A 22,291-nucleotide genomic window follows, 5' to 3' on the forward strand; every position below is an offset into this window, starting at 1 on the left:
CTAAACGTTATTCCCTTATCATGTATCTATACAATGTAAATGGCTCGATTGTGATCATGTATCGTCTTTCTGCTGATTGGATAGCACGCAACAAAAGCTTTTCACTGTACCTCGGTACACGTGACAATAAACTAAACTGAAACAACAACTTTGCGACGTTTCAGGTTGAGACCCTTCTTCAGACTCTGGGGACGGGTCCTGACCCAAAGGGCCACCAGCCCATTCCCTCCACAGTTGCTGCTTGAACCATTAAGTTACTCCAGCAATGTTTTACTCAAGATTCTAGCAACTGCAGTCCATCGTGTCTCCAATAAATTAAAGACATTATTTTGGCCATCTTCATAACTATTTGATATTAGCTTAGTGTGATTTTTGTTTTACAATGATAATTCTCTTGCAAACCACTATGGAAAGGCTCCCCACATTATGTAAATGTATGTTTTGTGGTGTATGTAACATTGCAAGTAATGTATCTTAGTATTGTGTAGGAAGGAACTGCAGATGCTGGTTTACACTGAAGATAGACATAAAATGCTGGAGTGACCCAGCGGGACAGGCTGGGGAAATGGAATAGGTGACGTTTCGGATCGAGACCCATCTAAATGGGTGATAAACGTATTAAAAATCCATTTGTTCTCTTTTGAACTATTCGTGAGTTTTTTTGCTTTAAAAAGAATTACTCAGCATGATGAGTAATTCCGTGACTAACTTTGAAATAAAATGATGACTGTAATTTCACGAACAATAAAAGGGCAGAAGTCAATCGCCTTCTTTTTCCAATCATCATTTTCCTGCACGAACCTCATGCTTTCACACGAGATTACGTTCTGAAATAACAGAAAGTGAAATTATAAGAAAATAACTGCAGATGCTGGTGCAAATCGAAGGTATTTATTCACAAAATGCTGGAGTAACTCAGCAGGTCAGGCAGCATCTCGGGAGAGAAGGAATGGGCGACGTTTCGGGTCGAGACCCTTCTTCAGACCCTTCTTCAAATTATATACTTAAACTCTCGTTTGTTTGTTCCTGAACTACAGCCAAAACGGTACACGATAGCGCAACAATTTTAGACTCACCTTACTCACCGTCGTCCCATTGGTGCTAATGGAAGACGTTTCATTGAAATTGGTGTTATATTTTTAGTTATTCACATTCTAATGTTTAAATCTACTAAGGGGGGAGGGAGTGGGGGGAGGGAGGATAAGGGGGGTTGAGGGGGATGGAGTGGGGGGGGGAAGGGAAAGGGGAGGGGAAAGGGGGGGAGGGGGAGGGGAGGGGAAGGGGGGAGGAGGGAGGGGGAAGGAGGGAGGAAGGAAGGGGGGAGGAGAGGGTGTTACACCAATGCAGGAGAGGTGTGGGCCCAACGGGTCCACTTGGTCTATATTTTTTTTTAATTGACTGTCGGTTTTCAAATTACAACATTGTTTCTTTATTTATTCATGAAGAAGAGAATGACGTTGGCGATGAATGAAACAACTAATGTCAAAGCCGTGTCAAGCTATTCTGTGCACAAATCCATATCCCGCACCGTCCTACCCTAAGCAAGATTGGCGGCTTGAAGGAGACTGGTGATGAATTAGGGACAGTCTGCTGCTGGCTTGTTTTCAGTGAGAATTGGGCTGAATCAGTTTGAATTGATTTTGCACATAATTTGTGCGAGTAGCAGAATAAGCAAATCATTTGAGGTCAAGGAACAGGATTTTAATCTTCCACACTGCATGGTCCCCTGAGCTTGCTCAGTGGGTTTACTGCACGCTACTGAAATCAAAGTAAAATCGGACTCAAAAGAAGAAAACAAAGGGTCTCAGAGCAACTGGACTGTGCATCTCTCTGCCACATCCCTCCTTTAATCCTTTAGATAACGTGAGCTTGTGATGAGGCTAGTGTCACACCTAGAGATAAATACTGTTATGGAACCATAAGACAAGAACTTCAGTCACAGAACGCAGTCCCTGCCTGGGGAACCCTTGCTTATGGCAGTAAGCGTTGCTCAAGGGCGGCACGGTGGTGCAGCGGTAGAGTTGCTGCCTTCCAGCGCTTACAGCACCAGTGACCCCAGTTCGATCCCAACTACGGGCGCTGTCTTTACGGAGTTTGTACGTTCTCCCTGTGACCGCATGGTTTTCTCCGAAATCTTTGGTTCCCTCCCACACTCCAAAGACGTACAGGTTTGTAGGTTATTTGGCTTGATATAAATAGTGCTCCCACCCTATGGAACTCACTACCCCAAACCGTCAGAGACTCCTCCTCACTCACCACATTCAAAACATCACTGAAGTCTCACCTCTTCAGCACTGCCTTCAACCACTGAAGGTCACCTCACCTTCTGTCTCCTTTCTCTGTTCGTTTACTTATTTATTTATTTATTCACTTCTCTATGTTCTAGAAATCCCTGTAAAGCGTCTTTGAGTGTTTGAAAAGCGCTATATAAATGTAATGCATTATTATTATTATTATTATTATAAATGTAAAATTGTTCCGAGTATGTGTAGGATAGTGTTAATGTGCGGGGATCGCTGGTCGGTGCGGACTCGGTGGGCCGAATGGCCTGTTTCCACGCTGTATCTCCAAACTAAACAAAAACTTATGGCCATAAGCATCAAGATGCACAAAACGTGCAATAAAATATCAGGGTCTTTCTGACATTATTGGGTAAAATGGAAGGAATGGAGGTATGGATCTTATAATGTAGGTGCAAGTAATATAATGTTACGTTAATGCATTCTCTTTGTAAGATCTCATGCCTTTAATGACTACCATCCAGTGGCCTTGATATCCACCAAATCCTTTGAGAGGCTAGTTTTGTGGTGCATTAAATCCAATCGACCAAGCAGCCTTGACCTACTACAGTTCGCCTACTGCCACAACAGGTGCCACCTCCCTGGCCCTACACTCATCTCTGGAACACTTGGAGAAGAGATACACCTAGGTCAGACTTCTATTCGTAGACTACAGCTCTGCTTTGAACACCGGTATCCCATCCAAGCTCATCACCAAACCCGCGGAACTTGGACTCAGCACTCATCTCTGCGACTGGATCCTCGACTTCCTAACCAACGGACCACAACCGGTGAAGATAGGGGACAAATCATGCAACAACAAAAATTAGTAAAGTGCAGAATTCTTTTTTGTGCACAATTCGCAGGCGTTGCCACTTTCATTTCACTGCACATTGTGTATGTGTATGTGACAAATAAATAAAATTGACTTGAATATAACACAAGGAGAAAAATAGCAGAGTGCAGAACATAGTGCTGCAGCATGATGGTATTTAGCTACAGAAAAAGTGCAGATAACAAAAAAAGTGCAACGGCTGCAATGATGTACATTGGGAGATCAGGTTTATACCAATAGCATACCTTGTAAGCTTTGAAGCTTACATTTGTGCGGCAAGTCTGAAGTGCAGACATGAACACAAGGAAAGGAAGATTTTTAAAAAGTCCTGTAAATTTGTGTGATGGTAAGAAGTTAACCTTAGTAATTGTAAGCATACGTGGCAAGCTGGCTATATCATAAATGTTAATGGCAAAAACGAGCTGTGTTGAAAACAAAGTGGCCTACTCTGTGTTGTACTTCGTGGTCCGGTATCTGTTGTACCTTTGTTGCGACTCTGGACGGACCACAAGTACACGTGTTTAAAAGGTTATAATGCTGGAGCTTAAATCCAGGCTGATTATTCCGTGGCCACCTGGAACCAGAGTGGCCACCTAATCACCTCATTCTCTTATATAGACATTACCACACAGGCAAACAAAGTAGTCCTTGTGGTACAACAAAGTAGTTCCTGCAATATCACAACACTGCACCTATTTTTCTATGTTTCTATGACAATATGCTTTCTGTGGCAGATCAGCAAATGTTTGTAAGAGTCATTTGAGACATGCCAATTTTCCTCATCTCTGAAGGAAGTAAAGGCATTGTTGTGCCATCTTGGCTGTTGCTTCAACGTGGAAGCATTGGAAATCAAAAGCTTGAGACTGAGGCATGTTAAATAATTAAATTTCCGTATTTATGCAGAAATTGTTGTCTTGGCAGAAAAGGGGAACTTTTGCAGCTAATGTCGCCTCATTAATATTCTAATACTGTTTTTTTTTTTGTTCCAGAACAAAGCCAAGACTAAATGTTCATTCCTTGGAACATTACTAACAAAGTACAACTTAAGATCAAAAAGATATTATTCCTTTTATCAGGATGTATCACAGCATGGTTTGGGAACAGCTCAAACCAAGACCGCTAGAAATTGCAGCGAATTGTGGACGCAGCCCAGACCATCACACAAACCAACCTCCCTTCCATTGACTCCATGTGTACCTCACACTGCCTTGGCAAGGCCAGCAGCATAATCAAGGAAGAGTCGCACCCTGGCCACTCCCTCTTCTCCCCTCTCCCATCGGGCCAAAGGTATAGAAGTGTGAACACGCACACCTCCAGATTCAGGGACAGTTTCTTCCCAGCTGTTATCAGGCAACTGAAACATCCTACCACAACCAGAGAGCAGTGCTGACTACTATCTACCTCATTGGTGACCCTCAGATTATCCTTGATTGGACTTTGCTGGCTTTACCTTGCACTAAACATTATTCGATTGTAATCATGTATTGTACTTCCGCTGACTGGATAGCATGCCACAAAGCTTTTCACTGTACCTCGGTACACGTGACAATAAACTAAACTGAAAACTACTAAACATATTATGTTTTAGAAAAAAAACAAAAAACTTTCCCCTGCAACCATAGGAGATTTAACACCTGTACCTATAGCTCCTCACTCATCTCCATCCAGGGACCCCAGCAATCTTTCCAGGTGAGAGAGAGGTCCACGTGCACCTCCTCTAATCCCATCGACTGCATCCAGTGCTCCCAATTTGGCCTACTGCACATTGGCGAGCCCAAGCAAGGGTCTCCAGCGCCTTCAAGGCCAACTGCAGGAGATACCCGCGGGATTAAAAAATGGTCAGATTAGGAGATGGACGTTGGATTGCAGGAATCGACGGCATGGTGGCGTAGTGGTAGAGCCACTGGCTTACAGCGCCAGAGCCCCGGGTTCCATCCTGTCAACGGGTGCTTGTTTGCACCTTCTCCCCGTGACCTGCGTGGGTTTTCTCCGTGATCTTCGGTTTCTTTCCACACTCCAAAGGCGTACAGGTTTGTAGACTAATTGGCTTGGTGTAAATGTAAATGTAAAACTGTCTCCAGTGTGTGTAGGACAGTGTGAGTGTGCGGGGATCGCTGGTCGGTGCGGACTCGGTGGGCCAAACTGGCCTGTTTCCGATAGGTACCTCCAAACTAAACGGAAAAAAAGAAACTAAACTGCTCCAGTACATCGTGCGCGTGGGCCGACCGGACTTTGGAGTTTGGAAATGGCTCCAAAGCATCATATGTGTAAATATGCAAAGAGATCTTCACTGTGCAATTGAATTTGTGACATTTAAAGCGCCATTGAACTAATGCTTCTACAAATTTCATTTGCGCATTTGCCAAAAGTTGTTACATAGAAACATAGAGAATAGGTGCAGGAGTAGGCCATCTGGCCCTTCGAACCAGCACTACCATTCAATAAGATCATGGGTGATCATAGAAAATAGGTGCAGAAGGAGGCCATTTGGCCCTTTGAGCCTGCACTGCCTTTCAATATGATCATGGGTGATCATCCAAAATCAGTACCCCGTTCCTGCTTTCTCCCCATATCCCTTGAGTCCTTTAGCCCCAAGAGCTAAATCTAACTCTCTCTTGAAAACTAGGATTGTCCCAGGACTCCACGTCAACTCTTCTCCAAACGCCCCTGATCCGTGCAGTACCCTTACTGTTCTTCTCCCCCAATTATTCCTCGACATCCCAAGGCTGCTGCTGATTAATTAGGTGCCAAAATAAGTGCAGTTACATGGAGCGGAACGGACTCACCAGAGAATTGAGCAGAAATCAATTCACCGCTGACCCTAAACTCAGTGAGAGTTCACGTTCATCTTTCCCCAAAGGCTGAACTCAAACAAATCTCTCCACAAACGCAACCAAAGGCAAACGGCATTGCTGCCGACTCAAACAGGCCCTGCTTCTTTCTCCTGGGCAATATGGGCGCTGAGGTTAAATGTGTTCTTATGCACATTTCTTATCAAACAGCATTCTTGTTGTATATAGAAATATGAAACGGAAAAGGTATTGGAGGGTCGCATGGTGGCGCAGCGGTAGAGTTGCCGTCTTACAGATCTAGAGACCCGGGTTCGAACTTGACCACAGGTGCTGACCGTATGCAGTTTGTATGTTCTCCCCGTGACCTGCATGGGTTTTCTCCAGGATCTCCGGTTTCCTCCCACACTCCAAAGATGTACAGGTTTGTAGGTTAAATAGCTTCAGTAAAATTGTAAATTGGCCTTTGGGGATGTGTAGGGTAGTGTTAGTGTGCGGGGATCGCTGGTCGGAGTGGACGATGGGCTGAAGGGCCTGCCCAGCACTTCAACTCCCCCTCCCATTCCCAGTCTGACCTCTCTGTCATGGGCCTCCTCCAGTGCCATAGTGAGGCCCGCCGGAAATTGGAGGAGCAGCACCTCATATTTCGCCTGGGCAGTTTGCGGCCCGGTGGTATGAACGTCGACTTCTCCAACTTCAGATAGCTCCTTTGTCCCTCCCTTCCCCTCCTCCTTCCCAGATCTCCCTCTATCTTCCTGTCTCCACCTATATCCTTCCTTTTTCCCACCCCCGACATCAGTCTGAAGAAGGGTCTCGACACGAAACGTCACCCATTCCTTCTCTCCCGAGATGCTGCCTGACCTGCTGAGTTACTCCAGCATTTTGTGAATAAATCGATTTGTACCAGCATCTGCAGTTATTTTCTTATACTGTTCTGCACTATATCTCCAATCTAAAGTAAATAAAAATTTTAAATCTCCAATCTTTAAAGATAAAGATAGTACTATAAGAAGACTGTCTGCAGTCAAGTGTGAACAGAATGGGTGTAAGACGCTGAGGGGTGAACTTATAAAGATTTGTAAAATCGCAGGAGACATTGTTAGGGCAGATGAACAGAGTCTTTTTCACAAGGATGGGGAATCGAGAACTAGGGAGCATAGGTTTAACGTGAGATGGGAAAAATTTAACAGGAACCGGAGGGGTACCTTTTTTGCACTGAGGATGGTATATATTTGGAACGAGTTGCTAGAGGAAATGGTAGGTATTGTGACCACATTGAAAAGAAGACAACAAAGTAACTCTGCAGGACTTACGGCATCTCTGGAGAACATGGATAGGCGGCAGTTTCAAGAAGGATCCTGACCCAAAATGGCCCTGTCAAGGTTTTTCAAAGATGCTGCCTGACCCACTGAGTTACTCCAGCACTTTGCTTCTTTAATTTCTTAAGCCAGCATCTGCAGTTCCTTGTTCCCACATTTTAAAGAATTTGAAGATAGACACAAAAAGCTGGAGTAACTCAGCGGGACAGGCAGCATCTCTGGAGAGAAGGAACGGGTGACGTTTCGGGTCGAGACCCTTCTTCAGAATTTGGACAGGAATAAGGAAAGGTTTCGAGTGATATGGGTCAAACATGGGCAAATGGGTCTGGCGCTATGTGCACTTGGTTAGCATGAACCGAATGGGCTGAAGGGACTGTTTCCGTGCTCTCTGACGCGATGACAGTGTTGTCACAGAGTGGAACTGACCAGTTTTCCCATTGAGACTGAACCAGCGTTTGGTGGAACAACCCTTCACTTTCTTTCCCCGCAGTATTTCATATTAGTCTCCCTTAAGTTCCTAAACAAATGCCTCTCAAAAAACTTTATCCATTCTGTTTCGACCACCCTGCACATGGCATGTTCCAGATGATACATATTCTCCGCATAAAAATGCTCCTCATCACAATTCAATAGACAATAGACAATAGACAATAGGTGCAGGAGTAGGCCATTCAGCCCTTCGAGCCAGCATCGCCATTCAATGCGATCATGGCTGATCACTCTCAATCAGTACCCCGTTCCTGCCTTCTCCCCATACCCCCTCACTCCGCTATCCTTAAGAGCTCTATCCAGCTCCCTCTTGAAAGCATCCAACGAACTGGCCTCCACTGCCTTCTGAGGCAGAGAATTCCACACCACCACTCTCTGACTGAAAAAGTTCTTCCTCATCTCCGTTCTAAATGGCCTACCCCTTATTCTTAAACTGTGGCCCCTTGTTCTGGACTCCCCCAACATTGGGAACATGTTTCCTGCCTCTAATGTGTCCAAACCCCTAATTATCTTATATGTTTCAATAAGATCCCCCCTCATCCTTCAAAATTCCAGTGTATACAAGCCTAATTGCTCCAGCTTTTCAACATACGACAGTCCCGCCATTCCGGGAATTAACCTAGTGAACCTACGCTGCACGCCCTCAATAGCAAGAATATCCTTCCTCAAATTTGGAGACCAAAACTGCACACAGTACTCCAGGTGCGGTCTCACCAGGGCCCGGTACAACCGTAGAAGGACCTCTTTGCTCCTATACTCAACTCCTCTTGTTACGAAGGCCAACATTCCATTGGCTTTCTTCACTGCCTGCTGTACCTGCATGCTTACTTTCAGTGACTGATGCACTAGGACACCCAGATCTCGTTGAACATCCCCTCTTCCTAACTTGACACCATTCAGATAATAATCTGCCTTTCTATTCTTACTTCCAAAGTGAATAACCTCACACTTATCTACATTAAACTGCATCTGCCATGTATCCGCCCACTCACACAACCTGTCCAAGTCACCCTGCAGCCTTATTGCATCTTCCTCACAATTCACACTACCCCCCAGCTTAGTATCATCTGCAAATTTGCTGATGGTACTTTTAATCCCTTCATCTAAGTCATTAATGTATATCGTAAATAGCTGGGGTCCCAGCACCGAACCTTGCGGTACCCCACTGGTCACTGCCTGCCATTCCGAAAGGGACCCATTTATCCCCACTCTTTGCTTTCTGTCTGTCAACCAATTTTCTATCCATGTCAGTACCCTACCCCCAATACCATGTGCTCTAATTTTGCCCACTAATCTCCTATGTGGGACCTTGTCGAAGGCTTTCTGAAAGTCGAGGTACACCACATCCACTGACTCTCCCCTGTCAATTTTCCTAGTTGCATCCTCAAAAAATTCCAGTAGATTTGTCAAGCATGATTTCCCCTTCGTAAATCCATGCTGACTCGGAATGATCCTGTTACCTTTCATCTTTTGCCCAAAATGTTAAACACTCTCCACTGGGAAAATCTTTCCTGTACTCATGCTGTCTAAACTGATCATCATCAAAGTACATCTCGAGCAGGTTTCCTCTCAGCCTTCTTTGCTCTGATCTTTGGAAAGCCATCCTTCCCCAGAGTAGCTTTGTTGACAGGATCCTTCATCCATGGACCACTTTCAAAATAATAAGGTAGAAATGTGTCTACAGCTACAATTCCCAAGTATTGAAGGAACAGAATAGGCAGGAGGTAAAAATAATGAAGAGGTGATGCTCTCGCTATGCCTACCATTAGTGACAAGAAACCACATCCTCCATGGTTTCAATGGTTCAAACGTTCTCTATTGTCCTATATGAACAGCACAATGACATTCTTTTGCACAACCACAAATGCGCAGTCTTAGTTTAGTTATAGACAATAGACAATAGGTGCAGGAGAAGGCCATTCGGCCCTTCTAGCCAGCACCGCCATTCAATGTGATCATGGCTGATCATTCTTAATCAGTACCCCGTTCCTGTCTTCTCCCCATACCCCCTGACTCCGCTATCCTTAAGAGCTCTATCTAGCTCTCTCTTGAATGCATTCAGAGAATTGGCCTCCACTGCCTTCTGAGGCAGAGAATTCCACAGATTCACAACTCTCTGACTGAAAAAGAGGTCCTTCTGCAGTTGTGCAGGGCCCTGGTGAGGCCACACCTGGAGTATTGTGTGCAGCTTTGGTCTTCTAATTTGAGGAAGGACATTCTTGTTATTAAGGGAGTGTAGCGTAGGTTCACAAGGTTAATTCCCGGGATGGCGGGACTGTCCTATTATGAAAGAATGGAACGACTGGGCTTGTATTCACTGGAATTTAGAAGGATGAGAGGGGATCTTATAGAAACATGTAAAATTATTAAGGGATTGGACATGCTAGATACAGGAAATATGTTCCCGATGTTGGGGGAGTCCAGAACCAGGGGCCACAGTTTAAGAATAAGGGGTAGGCCATTTTCGAACTGAGGGGAGGAAAACTTTTTCACACAGAGAGTTGTAAATCTGTGGAATTCTCTGCCTCTGAAGGCAGTGGAGGCCGATTCACTGGATCCATTTAAAAGAGAGTTAGATAGAGCTCTTAGGGCTAGCGGAATCAAGGGATTTGGGGAGAAGGCAGGAACGGGGAACTGATTGTGGATGATCAGCCATGATCACATTGAATGGCGGTGCTGGGTCGAAGGGCCGAATGGCCTAATCCTGCACCTATTGTCTATGTATCATATTTTTAAAAAAAGAAATCATCTATACGATTTAATTTCCCATTTGCTGATGTGATAAACTTTGCATAAAATTATCCCCTCTGATCCACAAACTAAAGAATCCACTTTGCATTAAATTATCCCCTCTGATCCACAAACTAAAGAATCCACTTGCCCATGTTTTAAGCCTTGAAATTTAGATACATTTTGATAAATGGCAACATTTTATACAATCAGGATGTACAAGGATGTCTAAGCATGAATGAGGATTATCAGGATGCATCACATCTCGGTTTGGGAACAGCTCCATCCAAGACCGCAAGGAATTGCAGTGAATTGTGGATGCAGCCCAGACCATCACACAAACCAATCTCCCTTCCATTGACTCCATTTATACCTCACGCTGCCTCGGCAAGGCCAGCAGCATAATCAAAGACGAGTCGCACCCTGGCCACTCCCTCTTCTCCCCTCTCCCATCAGGCAAAAGGTATTGAAGTGTAAAAATGCACACCACCGGATTCAGGGACAGTTTCTTCCCAGCTGTTATCAGGCAACTGAATCATGCTACCACAACCAGAGAGCAGTGCTGAACTATAATCTACCTCTTTGGTGACCCTCGGACTACCCTTGATCAGACTTTGCTGGCTTAACCTCGCACTAAACGTTATTCCCTAATCATGTATCTATACTGTAAATGGATCGATTGTAATCATGTGTTGTCTCTCTGCTGACTGGTTAGCACGCAAAACAAGCTTATCACGGTACCTCAGTACACGCGACAATATACTAAACTGAAACTGTGCTGAACCTGTGATCAAACTGCACAGGCTCTCCTTAAATGTAATAGATTGTTTCCATTTCCAGTCCCACTTGACCTGCTCACATTCATCTAGACGACACTGACACCGTTAATTAACTGTTGCCATGACAGTGGACAAGCACTTTTATTGATAGATTGGTCTTGTGCTGCTCAGGCAGACATACGCTATCCCCATTTTGTATAAAATCGTGAGAGGAATAGATCAGGCACACGCACAGAGTATCTTGCCCACAGTAGGGGAATCGAGGACCAGAGGACATCGGTTTAAAGTGAAGAGGAAAAGATTTGATAGGAATCTGAGGGGTAACTCTTTCACGCAAAAGGTGTTAGGTGTATGGAACGAGCTGCCCGAGGCGGTAGTTGAGGCAGGGTTTATCGCAACATTTAAGAAACAATTGGACAGGTACCTGGATTGCACAGGTTTGGAGGGATATGGGCCAAACACAGGCAGTTGGGACTAGTGTAGCTGGGGCGTGTTGGGAAAGTTGGGTCGAAGGGCCTGTTTCCACACTGTTTGGCTCGATGTCTCTGTACAACAACAAAAATTAGTAGTGATAACAGCCCTGGAACCATCTTTTCCATTTTGTCTGCTGCAACACATCCCAAAATATCGACTATTTTATAATTCCTTTCGGTATCAGAATTTGATCTAACTGTGGTTTCAAGGAATGAATCCTCTTCTTATCACGACACTGCTGTGCATTCACGTGTTGAAAATAGTAGACACAGGAAAGATGCCATGATGTATATACACATTGGGAAAGAGATTAGTACCAGACATCGATGGATAACCAATGCAATTCCGATACATAAAGAAAACAGAATAAATCCGGAGAGCAGCAGACCTGTTAGATTAATGCTAATGGTAGGAATTATATCTTTAATCAAAAGTTTCCTTGACAAGCTAAACAGAGCAGTGTAGTCAAGGCAGATTTCAGTAGGGAAGATAATGGTAATAATGTTACTGAATTGTTCCAAAAATCCTTTGGTCGGTACCATGCTATAGACTCCTGGCTAAGATCAAAGCTAGACACAAAACGCTGGGGTAACTCAACGGGACAGGCAGCATCTATGGAGAGAAGGAATGGGTGACGTTTCAGGTCATGTCGTATCGGAGAACATGTTGCAGAATGAATAGCAAGTTGGCTACAAAGTAGGAAATAGACATCAGGGATGAAGGGTAATGACGAAGGTAGTCAAAATGTGGGAAGTGGGGGCTCAAAGTTGATGTTTTAAAAACACTAACAACGTTGACTTAAAATCTGAAATACAATTTCATAACTTGTAATTGTAGATTAGAGACTGCAGTTAAATATGAGGAAGACTGCAAAAAATACAGAGTTAAGGGCAGCATGGTGGCGCAGCGGTAGGGTTGCTGCCTTACAGCACCAGAGACCCGGGTTCAATTCTGGCTACGGGTGCCGTCTGTATGGAGTTTATACGTTCACCCGGTGACCAGTGTGGGGTTTTGTTCGGGTGCTCCGGTTTCCTCTCACACTCCTGTCGTATAGGTTTGTAGGTTAATTGGCTTCGTGCAAAATTGTAAATTGTCCTTAGAGGGTGTGCAGGATAGTGTAAGTGTGTGGGGATCGCTGGTCGGCTCAAGCTCGGTGAGCCGAAGGTCCTGTTTCCGTGCTGTATCTCCGAACTAAATGAAACTTAATATTAATAAACCTTCCTTTTGGGCATTTATTTTTAAACACATTTTTCAAATTATGAATCATAAGGGGAGATGATGCGATTGATGAACGGAAAGGTGGTCACATAACATAAAAAATGTTCAGTAAAACACAGCCAACTAATGAAACATACTCGACCACACTGGTAGGATATTTAATTTCCAAGACCCCAGTGTATATTACAAGATGATACAATGTAAACGAAAGCCATTTCATCCATTGTGCCTGTCTTCGTTTAGAATGGATGGTTAGTCCTAGCCTGCACAACCTCTCCCTACAGAGCTCAGGCCCTCAAGTCCTGGCAAATTCCTCGTAAATTTTCTCTTCACTTGAGAATCTATGCTATTGGCTGATATAGTTATTTAGAGATATTGATATTTTGTTGTTGTTTTAGTTAATATAAAATGAATGCTTATTTTCAGTAGAAAGCAGTAAGATGGATGCTTGTGGCAGAAATGTTATCATTGGGAATGGAATGTGTTTGTCCCTCTAGGAGTGATAGGGAGTAGACAGAGGTGTATAGGGGTTCTTTGTTCTTAAATTACTCCCTTGTCTGATAATAATAATAATAATAATAATAATAATAATAATAATAATAATAATAATAATAATAATAATAATAATAATAATAATGCATTACATTTATATAGCGCTTTTCATACACTCAAAGACGCTTTACAGGGATTTAAAGAACATAGGGAAGTGAATAAATAGATAAATAAGTAAACGAACAGAGAAAGGAGAGAGAAGGTGAGGTGACCTTCAGTGGTTGAAGGCAGTACTGAACAGGTGAGACTTCAGTGATGTTTTGAATGTGGTGAGTGAGGAGGAGTCTCTGACGGTTTGGGGTAGTGAGTTCCATAGGGTGGGAGCAGCGATGGAGAAAGCCCTGTCCCCCCAGGATCTGAGTTTGGTCCGGAGGGGGGGGGGATAGGAGATCTCAGAGGGATAGTGTTAGCTTGTGTATTAAAACAGTTAAGAAGCAAGGTCGTGCAGCTAGCTGCGAGATTGCTCGTGTATAAGAGATAAAGATAGTTTATTTCTCAATAACAACTCCTTATATGGGCGGGTGTGAAAGTAGGAAAAGTTTTGAATCCACTCTAGGTAAATTGATGTGTTTCCCCGAAAGCATGTGACCTGTATTAATGATTTTGTTTTCTCTGTAACCATGGGAATTGTATCAGAATTGTAATTGGTCGTTGATTTCTTTTCTGTCACACCCCCTTTTCCTTTCTGTATAAAAAGTAAACAATTGTGGAAAAGTTGTTCTTCCCCTCTCCTGAGTTGAGATCTTTTCAGACACTAGTATTGTGTCTGGAAATCCTCACGGGAAGAACCCCACTGTGGAATAAATCTGATGTGCTCATCCAGTAATTTGTGTGATTATAGCATAGATTCTCACACTCTCTCCAGCTTAACAACTTCCTTCCTATAGCAGGGTGACCAAAACTGAACGCAATACACCAAATGCGATTGCACCAATGTCTTGTTCAACTCTAACATAACATCCCGACTTCTGAATCTAATCTTAACAGTTCAGTGACAGATCTTTTCACTCTAGAAATCCCATAAATTTGTATCCTTCCATAGTAGACCTTTCTGCCATTAGGATTAGGATTGACTTCTATTTATTTACCTTAAGTAAAATGTGCAGGGTTTTACAAAAACTTTGCCAAATCTTTCCTTAACTTTTCCTACACAAAGAAATAGGACAGAGAAGATCAAATTTCAAAACAATTATTGTAAGTAGCAATGTAGGCTAATCGGCAAACAAATCTCCTGGATTTGTCAGGTTCTTTTGCACTTTAGAAAGTTCAGTTTAGTCTAGTTTATTGTCACGTGTACCGAGGTAGAGTGAAAAGCTTTTGTTGCGCGCTAACCAGACAGCAGAAAGATTGAAATGCATGATTACAATTGAGCCATTTACAGTGCATAGTTTTGCTCCATCCAAGGACCCAAACAGTCTTTCCAGGTGAGACAGAGGTTCACCTGCACCTCCTCCAACCTCATCTATTGCATCCGCTGCTCCAGATGTCAACTTATTTACATCGGCGAAACCAAACGCAGGCTCGGCGATCGCTTCGCTCAACACCGCGCTCAGTCCGCATTAACCAATCGGATCTCCCGGTGGCTGAGCACTTCAACTCCCCCTCTCATTCCCAGTCTGACCTTTCTGTCATGGGCCTCCTCCAGTGCCATAGTGAGGCCCACCGGAAATTGGAATAGCACCTCATATTTCGCCTGGGCAGCTTGCAGCCCAGCGGTATGAACATTGACTTCTCCAACTTTAGATAGTTCCTCTGTCCCTCTCTTCCCCTCCTCCTTCCCAGTTCTACCTCTATCTTCCTGTCTCCACCCATATCCTTCCTTTGTCCCGCCCCCCCCCTGACATCAGTCTGAAGAAGGGTCTCGACCCGAAACGTCGCCCATTCCTTCTCTCCTGAGATGCTGCCTGACCTGCTGAGTTACTCCAGCATTTTGTGCATAGATACGTGATCAGGCAATAATGTTTAGTGCAAGGTAAAGCCAGCCAAGTCTGATCAAGGATAGTCCGAGGGTCACCCCAGAGGGAAAGTTATTTACTTGTTAGATAAGAGGAAGTAGATTTACCTGTCTACAATTCCGCACAGGTCTACTTGTAGATCACTGAAGTTCCCCTGTAACCCTTGTTGCACCAAGATGAGGTCTGCTGGCTGATTATCAATGAAGATGAGTCTCATGCAGCCATGAAATGCCCCGAAGGCATTGGAACACCCGGTCTGCGTGATGGTTTCAGGGCAGCCTTAGGAACACAACAAACGCACAGAATCAGAAACAATGAACTGCAGACGCCGGTTGATACACAAAAGGACACAAAGTGCTGGAGTAACTCAGCGGGTCAGGCAGCATCACTGGAGACATGGATAAGTGATGTTTCGAGACGAGACCCTTCTTCAGACTCCAGAGCCTGAAGAGACTTCGGAGTCTGAATTGATTAGTAGGACTAGATGTTACAATCCCTAAAGTTTGCACTACAATTGACTGGTGTTGTTCTTGGGGGTGACCACTAGGTGATGTTGCTATCATTCCGACACATCTTCAGTTGTGTACCTCAACGTCACTGGGTGTTTCGGCCTTTTCTCACAAGACACCCTCAGTCGAGGCAGGCCCACCGCAGGGTGATCAGACCTCGGTGTACAATGATGTAAACACCATTGAGCTGACGGTGCCCTGGGAGGAGGCTGTGGACGAAGCATTTGATAGGAAAAGGCTGAGATATTCCAACCTTGCAGTAGAGGGTGAGGAGCGAGGTTGGAGTGTAAGACTTCGGCGTCTGAAGAAGGGTCTCGAACTGAATTCATGCCTCCAGAGATGTACAGGTTTGTTGGCGAATTGGCTCGGCATACACCGATCAGCCAAAACATATCACCGATCAGCCAAAACATTATGACCTGATGAGCCAAAACATTATGAACACCTGCCTTACATGCTGTTGGTCCTCCGTGTGCAGCCCCATATGCAGCAGGGTGCGATGCACTGTGCATTGTGACACTTCCCCCCGTGACCACCATTAAAATTTTCTGTGATTTGTGCCACAGTGGACCTTCTGTCGGTTCGGACCAGACGGGATAGCCTTCATTGCTCTCGCACATCGATGAGCTTTGGGCGCCCAACACCCTGTCGCCGGTTTGTGGTTTGTCCCTCCTTGGACCACAGTCGGTAGGTACTCACCACTGCTGACCGGGAGCACCCCACAAGCCTTGCCGTTTCAGAGATGCTCTGACCAGACGTCTGGCCACAACAATTTGGCCCTTGTCAAAGTCGCTCAGGTCTTTACTCCTGCCCATTTTTCCTGCATCCAACACATCAACTTCAAGAACCGACTGTTCACTTGTTGCCTGATATATCCCACCCATTGACAGGTCCCATTGTAACAATCAATGTTATTCACTTTGCCTGTCAGTGGTCATAATGTTTTGGCTGATCGGTGTAATTGTAAATTGTCCCTAGAGTGTGTAGAATGGTGTCAGTGTGCAGGGAATCGCAGGTCGGCGCGGACCTGGTGGGCCGAAGAGCCTGTTTCCGTGCTGTATCACTAAACTTAACTAAAACTAAAGAAGCTGCCTGACCTGCTGAGTTACTCCAGCACTTTGTGTCTATACATGGAGAAAATTAGTTCAGGATTTATTAAACACACCCAAAAGCAATATACAATGTGCAATTGTAGTCAAATATCACTGGGCCATCTGCAATTAACAATAAAAGTTGTCAAGAAACGATCTTCAGTGTGTGTTATTTTTGTGATTATATCAATCCAAAGTATTTAAAAGACCATAAAAGACAACCTCATTGTGGCAATACAGCCCCGATCAAGATATTTAATGGAAGTTGAAGAACCATAATTAGAGCCTATTATATAGTTGGCAGTAGGGGCAATTGTACAAAGTAAATTGCTATCAACATTTAATATTATTTTTTTGAGTAAAAGACAATTGGAGCTGTACATTGTCCACATTTGGCTTTACGAGGTTTGAGGCATCTAATAACACACCTGCTAAGAACACACTTGTGCTAACAATGCGGGCATTACTTAATTTTTTTAAATTAATAAGTTATTGGAGACACAAGGTTCTGCAGATTTCTGGAGTTGGAGTAACTCAGCAGGTCAGGCGAACGCAACCTGGAGAACATGAAGAAGTGACGTTTCACAGTCTGAAGAAAGGTTCTGACCCAGGACGCCAACTATCCATGTCCTCCAGAGATGCTGCCTGACCCGCTGAGTTACTCCAGCACTTTCCGTCCTTTTAAAAAAATGCTTTTAATTTTGTTTTTTGGATTTAGGACTCCAATGAAGAACCTCAGGGGACTCTCGTTCTAAAGCTGTAGAGGATTCACAATTTCTGGACTTGTATTAATGCATGATTTGTGTTGGCATACCGCCAACCGTCTTGACCTTTCTACTCCCCTTACCTACTCTAATCTCACCCCCTCCGAATGCCAAGCCGTCCGCTCACTTCACAACAATACCTTCTAACCCGCGGACAAGGGAGGTGCAGTTAGTGTCATAGAATACAGCGTAAACACAGGCCCGTCGGCCCAGCTACACTAGTCCCACCTGCCTACGTTTGGCCCATATCCCCCTAAACCTGTCCTATCCATGTACCTGTCCGATTGTTTCTTAAACATTGCGATAGTCCCTGCCTCAACTACCTCCTCTGGCAGCTCGTTCCATCACCCTTTATGTGAAAAAGTTACCCCTCAGATTCTGATTCAATCGTTTCCCCTTCACCTTAAACCTCTGTCCTCTGGAATTTGATTCCCCTAGTCTGGGCAATAGACTGTGTGCAGTTACCCAATCTATTCCCCTCACGATGTCATACACCTCTATAACATCATCCCTCATCCTCCTGCACTCCAAGGAAAAGAGTCCCAGCCTACTCAACCTCTCCCTAAAGCTCAAACCCTCGAATCCTAGCAGCATCCTTGTAAATTTTCTCTGTACCCTTTCCAGCTTGACAACATCATTAGATAATAATAGACAATAGATAATAGATGCAGCACCACCATTCAATGTGATCATGGCTGATCATTCTCAATTAGTACCCCGTTCCTGCCTTCTCCCCATACCCCCTGACTCCGCTGTCCTTAAGCTGTCTATCTAGCTCTCTCCTGAATGCATTCAGAGAATTGGCCCCCACTGGCTTCTGAGGCAGAGAATTCCACAGATTTACAACACTCTGACTGAAAAGGTTTTTCCTCATCTCCATTCTAAATGGCCTACCCCTTATTCTTAAACTGTGGCCCCTGGTTCTGGACTCCCCCAACATTGGGAACATGTTTCCTGCCTCTAACGTGTCCAACTCCTTAATAATCTTATATGTTTCAATAAGATCCCCTCTCATCCTTCTAAATTCCAGTGTATACAAGCCTAGTCGCTCCAGTCTTTCAACATATGACAGTCCTACCCTCCAATCCACAGGAACTGATCCTGAATCTATAGAACATTGGAAAATTGTCACCAATGCATCCACGATTTCTAGAGCTACCTCCTTAAGTACCCTGGGATGCAGACCATCGGGCCTTGGGGATTTATCAGACCATCAGTCCCATCAGTCTACCCAACACCATTTTCTGCCTAATGTGAATTTCACAACAATTTCCTGCCTAATGTGAATTTTCCTATAACATGGTGCCCAGAACTAAACATAATACTCCAAATGTGGCCTCACCAACGTCTTATACAACTGCAACTTGATCTCCCAACCTCATGATTTTATACACCTCTATAAGTTGTAGTCTGGCAGGCTGACCTCTACCGTGATGTAGCCAGATGCTAGGTCTTGGACACATCCTCTCACCCACCCCTTGACCATGACCCAACAGATGAGCACCAGGCCATTATCCCCAGGACTTTCTATGATTTCATCACATCTGCAGTTCTTTGCTTCTACGTGATTCTTGCTGGTTGTGCTTTTTGGATAGGTTTCCACATTTCCATTGAGCTGCTGAATCAAAATCCATGTCTCAACATAAACAAACAGGCTGACAAAGGATATAGAAATGCTTCTTTGTACTATTTTGTACTATTTTGTAGGTGTGATTCCTGGCAAATAGTGATAGTGAGGAAATTCTCACAGATATCCATGGATGATCAAACCCACCTTCTACACTGCAGATGCATCTGAAGGGATTAGAGGCTGACTAAAAAGGAGGGGAATAAATTGAAGAACCCATCACCCTGAGAACTAATTGGGAAGCTATTTTAAGCGAAAAAGTTGAAAAAATTAAGGAGAATCGAGAATTTTTAAACCAAGGGTGTAATGGGAGTCTGGTATGCACTGTCTGAAAGGGTAGAGGATACCTGATGAGAGTCTAATGATCGCTGGTCGGCGCGGACCCGGTGGGCCGAAGGGTCCTGTTTCCACCCTGTATCTCTAAACTAAACCAAAAACTGAACATGCATTAAACATGATACATTAACAAATGCAAGTCGAACACCCACTTCTGCAAATCAGTTTGGTTTAAGTCAAGGGAAATGAATTTCACGATGTTGTTCCATTATTCATTCTGCACATGTAAACCGAGGACACATTTCTGCTCAAGCATCCTTTTTCATTCGGCATCTCTGTTAAAATTCTGCCTTTGAATGAATCGAAAGTTGACACGACACATCTTACCCTTATTTCAAAGTTTAAGCGTAGGTGTAGGGCACACATTTTTATTCATCTCTAATTGGGCTCTGAACTGAGGAGGCAGTTTAAGATTCCACTGCATTGGTGAATCTGGAATTACTTTCGAGACAGACTGAGCTAAGGTGGCTGATTTCCTTCCTCCCAGTTAACAAGAAGTTTTTTTTTGTTTAAAACAGCAATCCAAAGATTTCATGGTCACTGTTCTCAAAAAGGGACAGCTTCGTCCCCTCTGTTATCAGGCTTCTGAATGGTCCTTCTATGAGGTAGGGTACTGTCACCCATTCCTTCTCCACAGAGATGCTGCCTGACCCGCTGAGTTACTCCAGCATTTTGTGCCTATCTTCGGTGTCAACCAGCATCTGCAGTTCCTTCCTACAGAAAAGGCACAATTGTCTCTAGTGCTGTGTTGTTCTTTGTGGATTGAGTGCCTTCTGACCCGAGGAGGTTAGAAATGATAAAAATAAATCAAAATTAGAATCTTATTCTCTCTGTAGAAATAGCCTGAATTTTATAAATGTTACCTACATTTTTTGTTTGTAGTAGATTCTTCTTCCATTCCACCTCAATAGGCAGATTGAAAGTGCGAACATGATCTCACACAAGGCAGCTAATACTGCCTAAGTTATGTTTCCTTTATCAGAATAAAAACTGGTCAAATATTTGTTTAGGAATATCAGAGGGGATAAGCATTTACAAATATATTAGAGCCATTTGATGGCTATTATGCTGTTTGGATAATGGAAGTGTAAACTGCAGAGATTTGAATACCAGAGTCACTGCTGTATTGAATCTTATACCATAGACAGGAGCCATTCTGCCTTCCAATCAGTCCTAGTTCTTGGAAAGTATGATTGAAATTTTGATTAGTACGGGTGCCTGGGGTTATGGGGAGAAAGCAGGAGAATGGGGTTAAGAGGGAGAGATAGATCAGCCATGATTGAATGGCGGAGTAGACTGGATGAGCTGAAAGACCTAATCTTATGACTTATGACATTATGACCTATTCCAATATAGTTCGACATACCAGGACTTGTAAGTTAAAAGCACATCCATCTTCCTTCCCGCAGTTCCTGCGGAATCTTTTAGATCTTAAAAAAATAATAACACAGCGCAGAAACAGGCCCAACTTGCCCACACCGACCAACATGTCCCACCTGCCTGCGTTTAGCCCACATCCCTCTCAACTTGTCCTATCCATGTACCTGTCCAATTGCTTCTTAAACGCTGCGATCGTCCCTACCTCAACCACCTCCTCCAGCAGCTCATTCCATACACCCACCACTGTTTGCTTGTGCCACTGTATAATAGACAATAGACAATAGACAATAGGTGCAGGAGTAGGCCATTCAGCCCTTCGAGCCAGCACCGCCATTCAATGCGATCATGGCTGATCACTCTCAATCAGTACCCCGTTCCTGCCTTCTCCCCATACCCCCTAACTCCGCTATCCTTAAGAGCTTTATCCAGCTCTCTCTTGAAAGCATCCAACGAACTGGCCTCCACTGCCTTCTGAGGCAGAGAATTCCACACCTTCACCACCCATTAAGTGATGGAAGGTGATAATTAATATAGGAAGGAACTGCAGATGCTAGTTTAAACCGAAGATAGACACAAAAAGCTGGGGTAACTCAGCGGGATAGGCAGCATCTCTGGAAAGAAGAAATGGGTGACGTTTCGGGTCGAGACCCTTCTGCAGACTAGTTAGGGAAACGGGAAACGAGAGATATAGACAATGGTATAGAGAGATAAAGAACAATTTCAGTGCCGTAAGAATCAGTTGAGTTGAAGAAGAAATGTTCCAAGAACATTCCCTTGAGATAGAAAGTAAATTTCTCAATAGTCAGTGGAAAGCGAAGGACTTTTGTTAATGTGAACATTATAGACGGCCTCAATAGGATATTAGTGATTTATATGGTTATAAAACGGCAATGTGTTAAATAAAACAATGAATCAACATAATTTATAGGTGGAGAGCAAGTCATCTGTCTTACCACCGAAATAATAACTGTTTCCTGGATTAATCGGTGCATCCAAACGAACAGTAGAGGCAGGTTCATTGTCGAGGGTGATGCTGACTAGATTTCTTCTTGAACTGAAATGAACAGAATGCCATTGTCCATCATTGAGCTCTGAACCTGCAAAGCACAAATTAGATTATTATAACATGGAAAATTCTGCTGTTAAAAGCAAGATGTTATAAGCG

General features: G+C 44.0%; 1 protein-coding gene across 1 annotated transcript in view; it reads right to left on the bottom strand.

Moving 5' to 3' along the window:
• LOC144595738 (contactin-associated protein-like 5) overlaps positions 1 to 22,291 on the bottom strand; it is a 644,436-nt gene that overhangs the window by 320,538 nt on the left and 301,607 nt on the right. Inside the window, exons 9-10 of the mRNA XM_078403317.1 lie at positions 22,080 to 22,223; positions 15,527 to 15,698 (exon numbers count right to left, since the gene is read on the bottom strand). Coding sequence (XP_078259443.1) covers positions 15,527 to 15,698; positions 22,080 to 22,223 — 316 coding nt within the window. The remainder of the gene's footprint in view (positions 1 to 15,526; positions 15,699 to 22,079; positions 22,224 to 22,291) is intronic.

This window comes from Rhinoraja longicauda, chromosome 8 (assembly GCF_053455715.1).
Source record: "Rhinoraja longicauda isolate Sanriku21f chromosome 8, sRhiLon1.1, whole genome shotgun sequence".
NCBI classification, from domain to species: domain Eukaryota; kingdom Metazoa; phylum Chordata; class Chondrichthyes; order Rajiformes; family Arhynchobatidae; genus Rhinoraja; species Rhinoraja longicauda.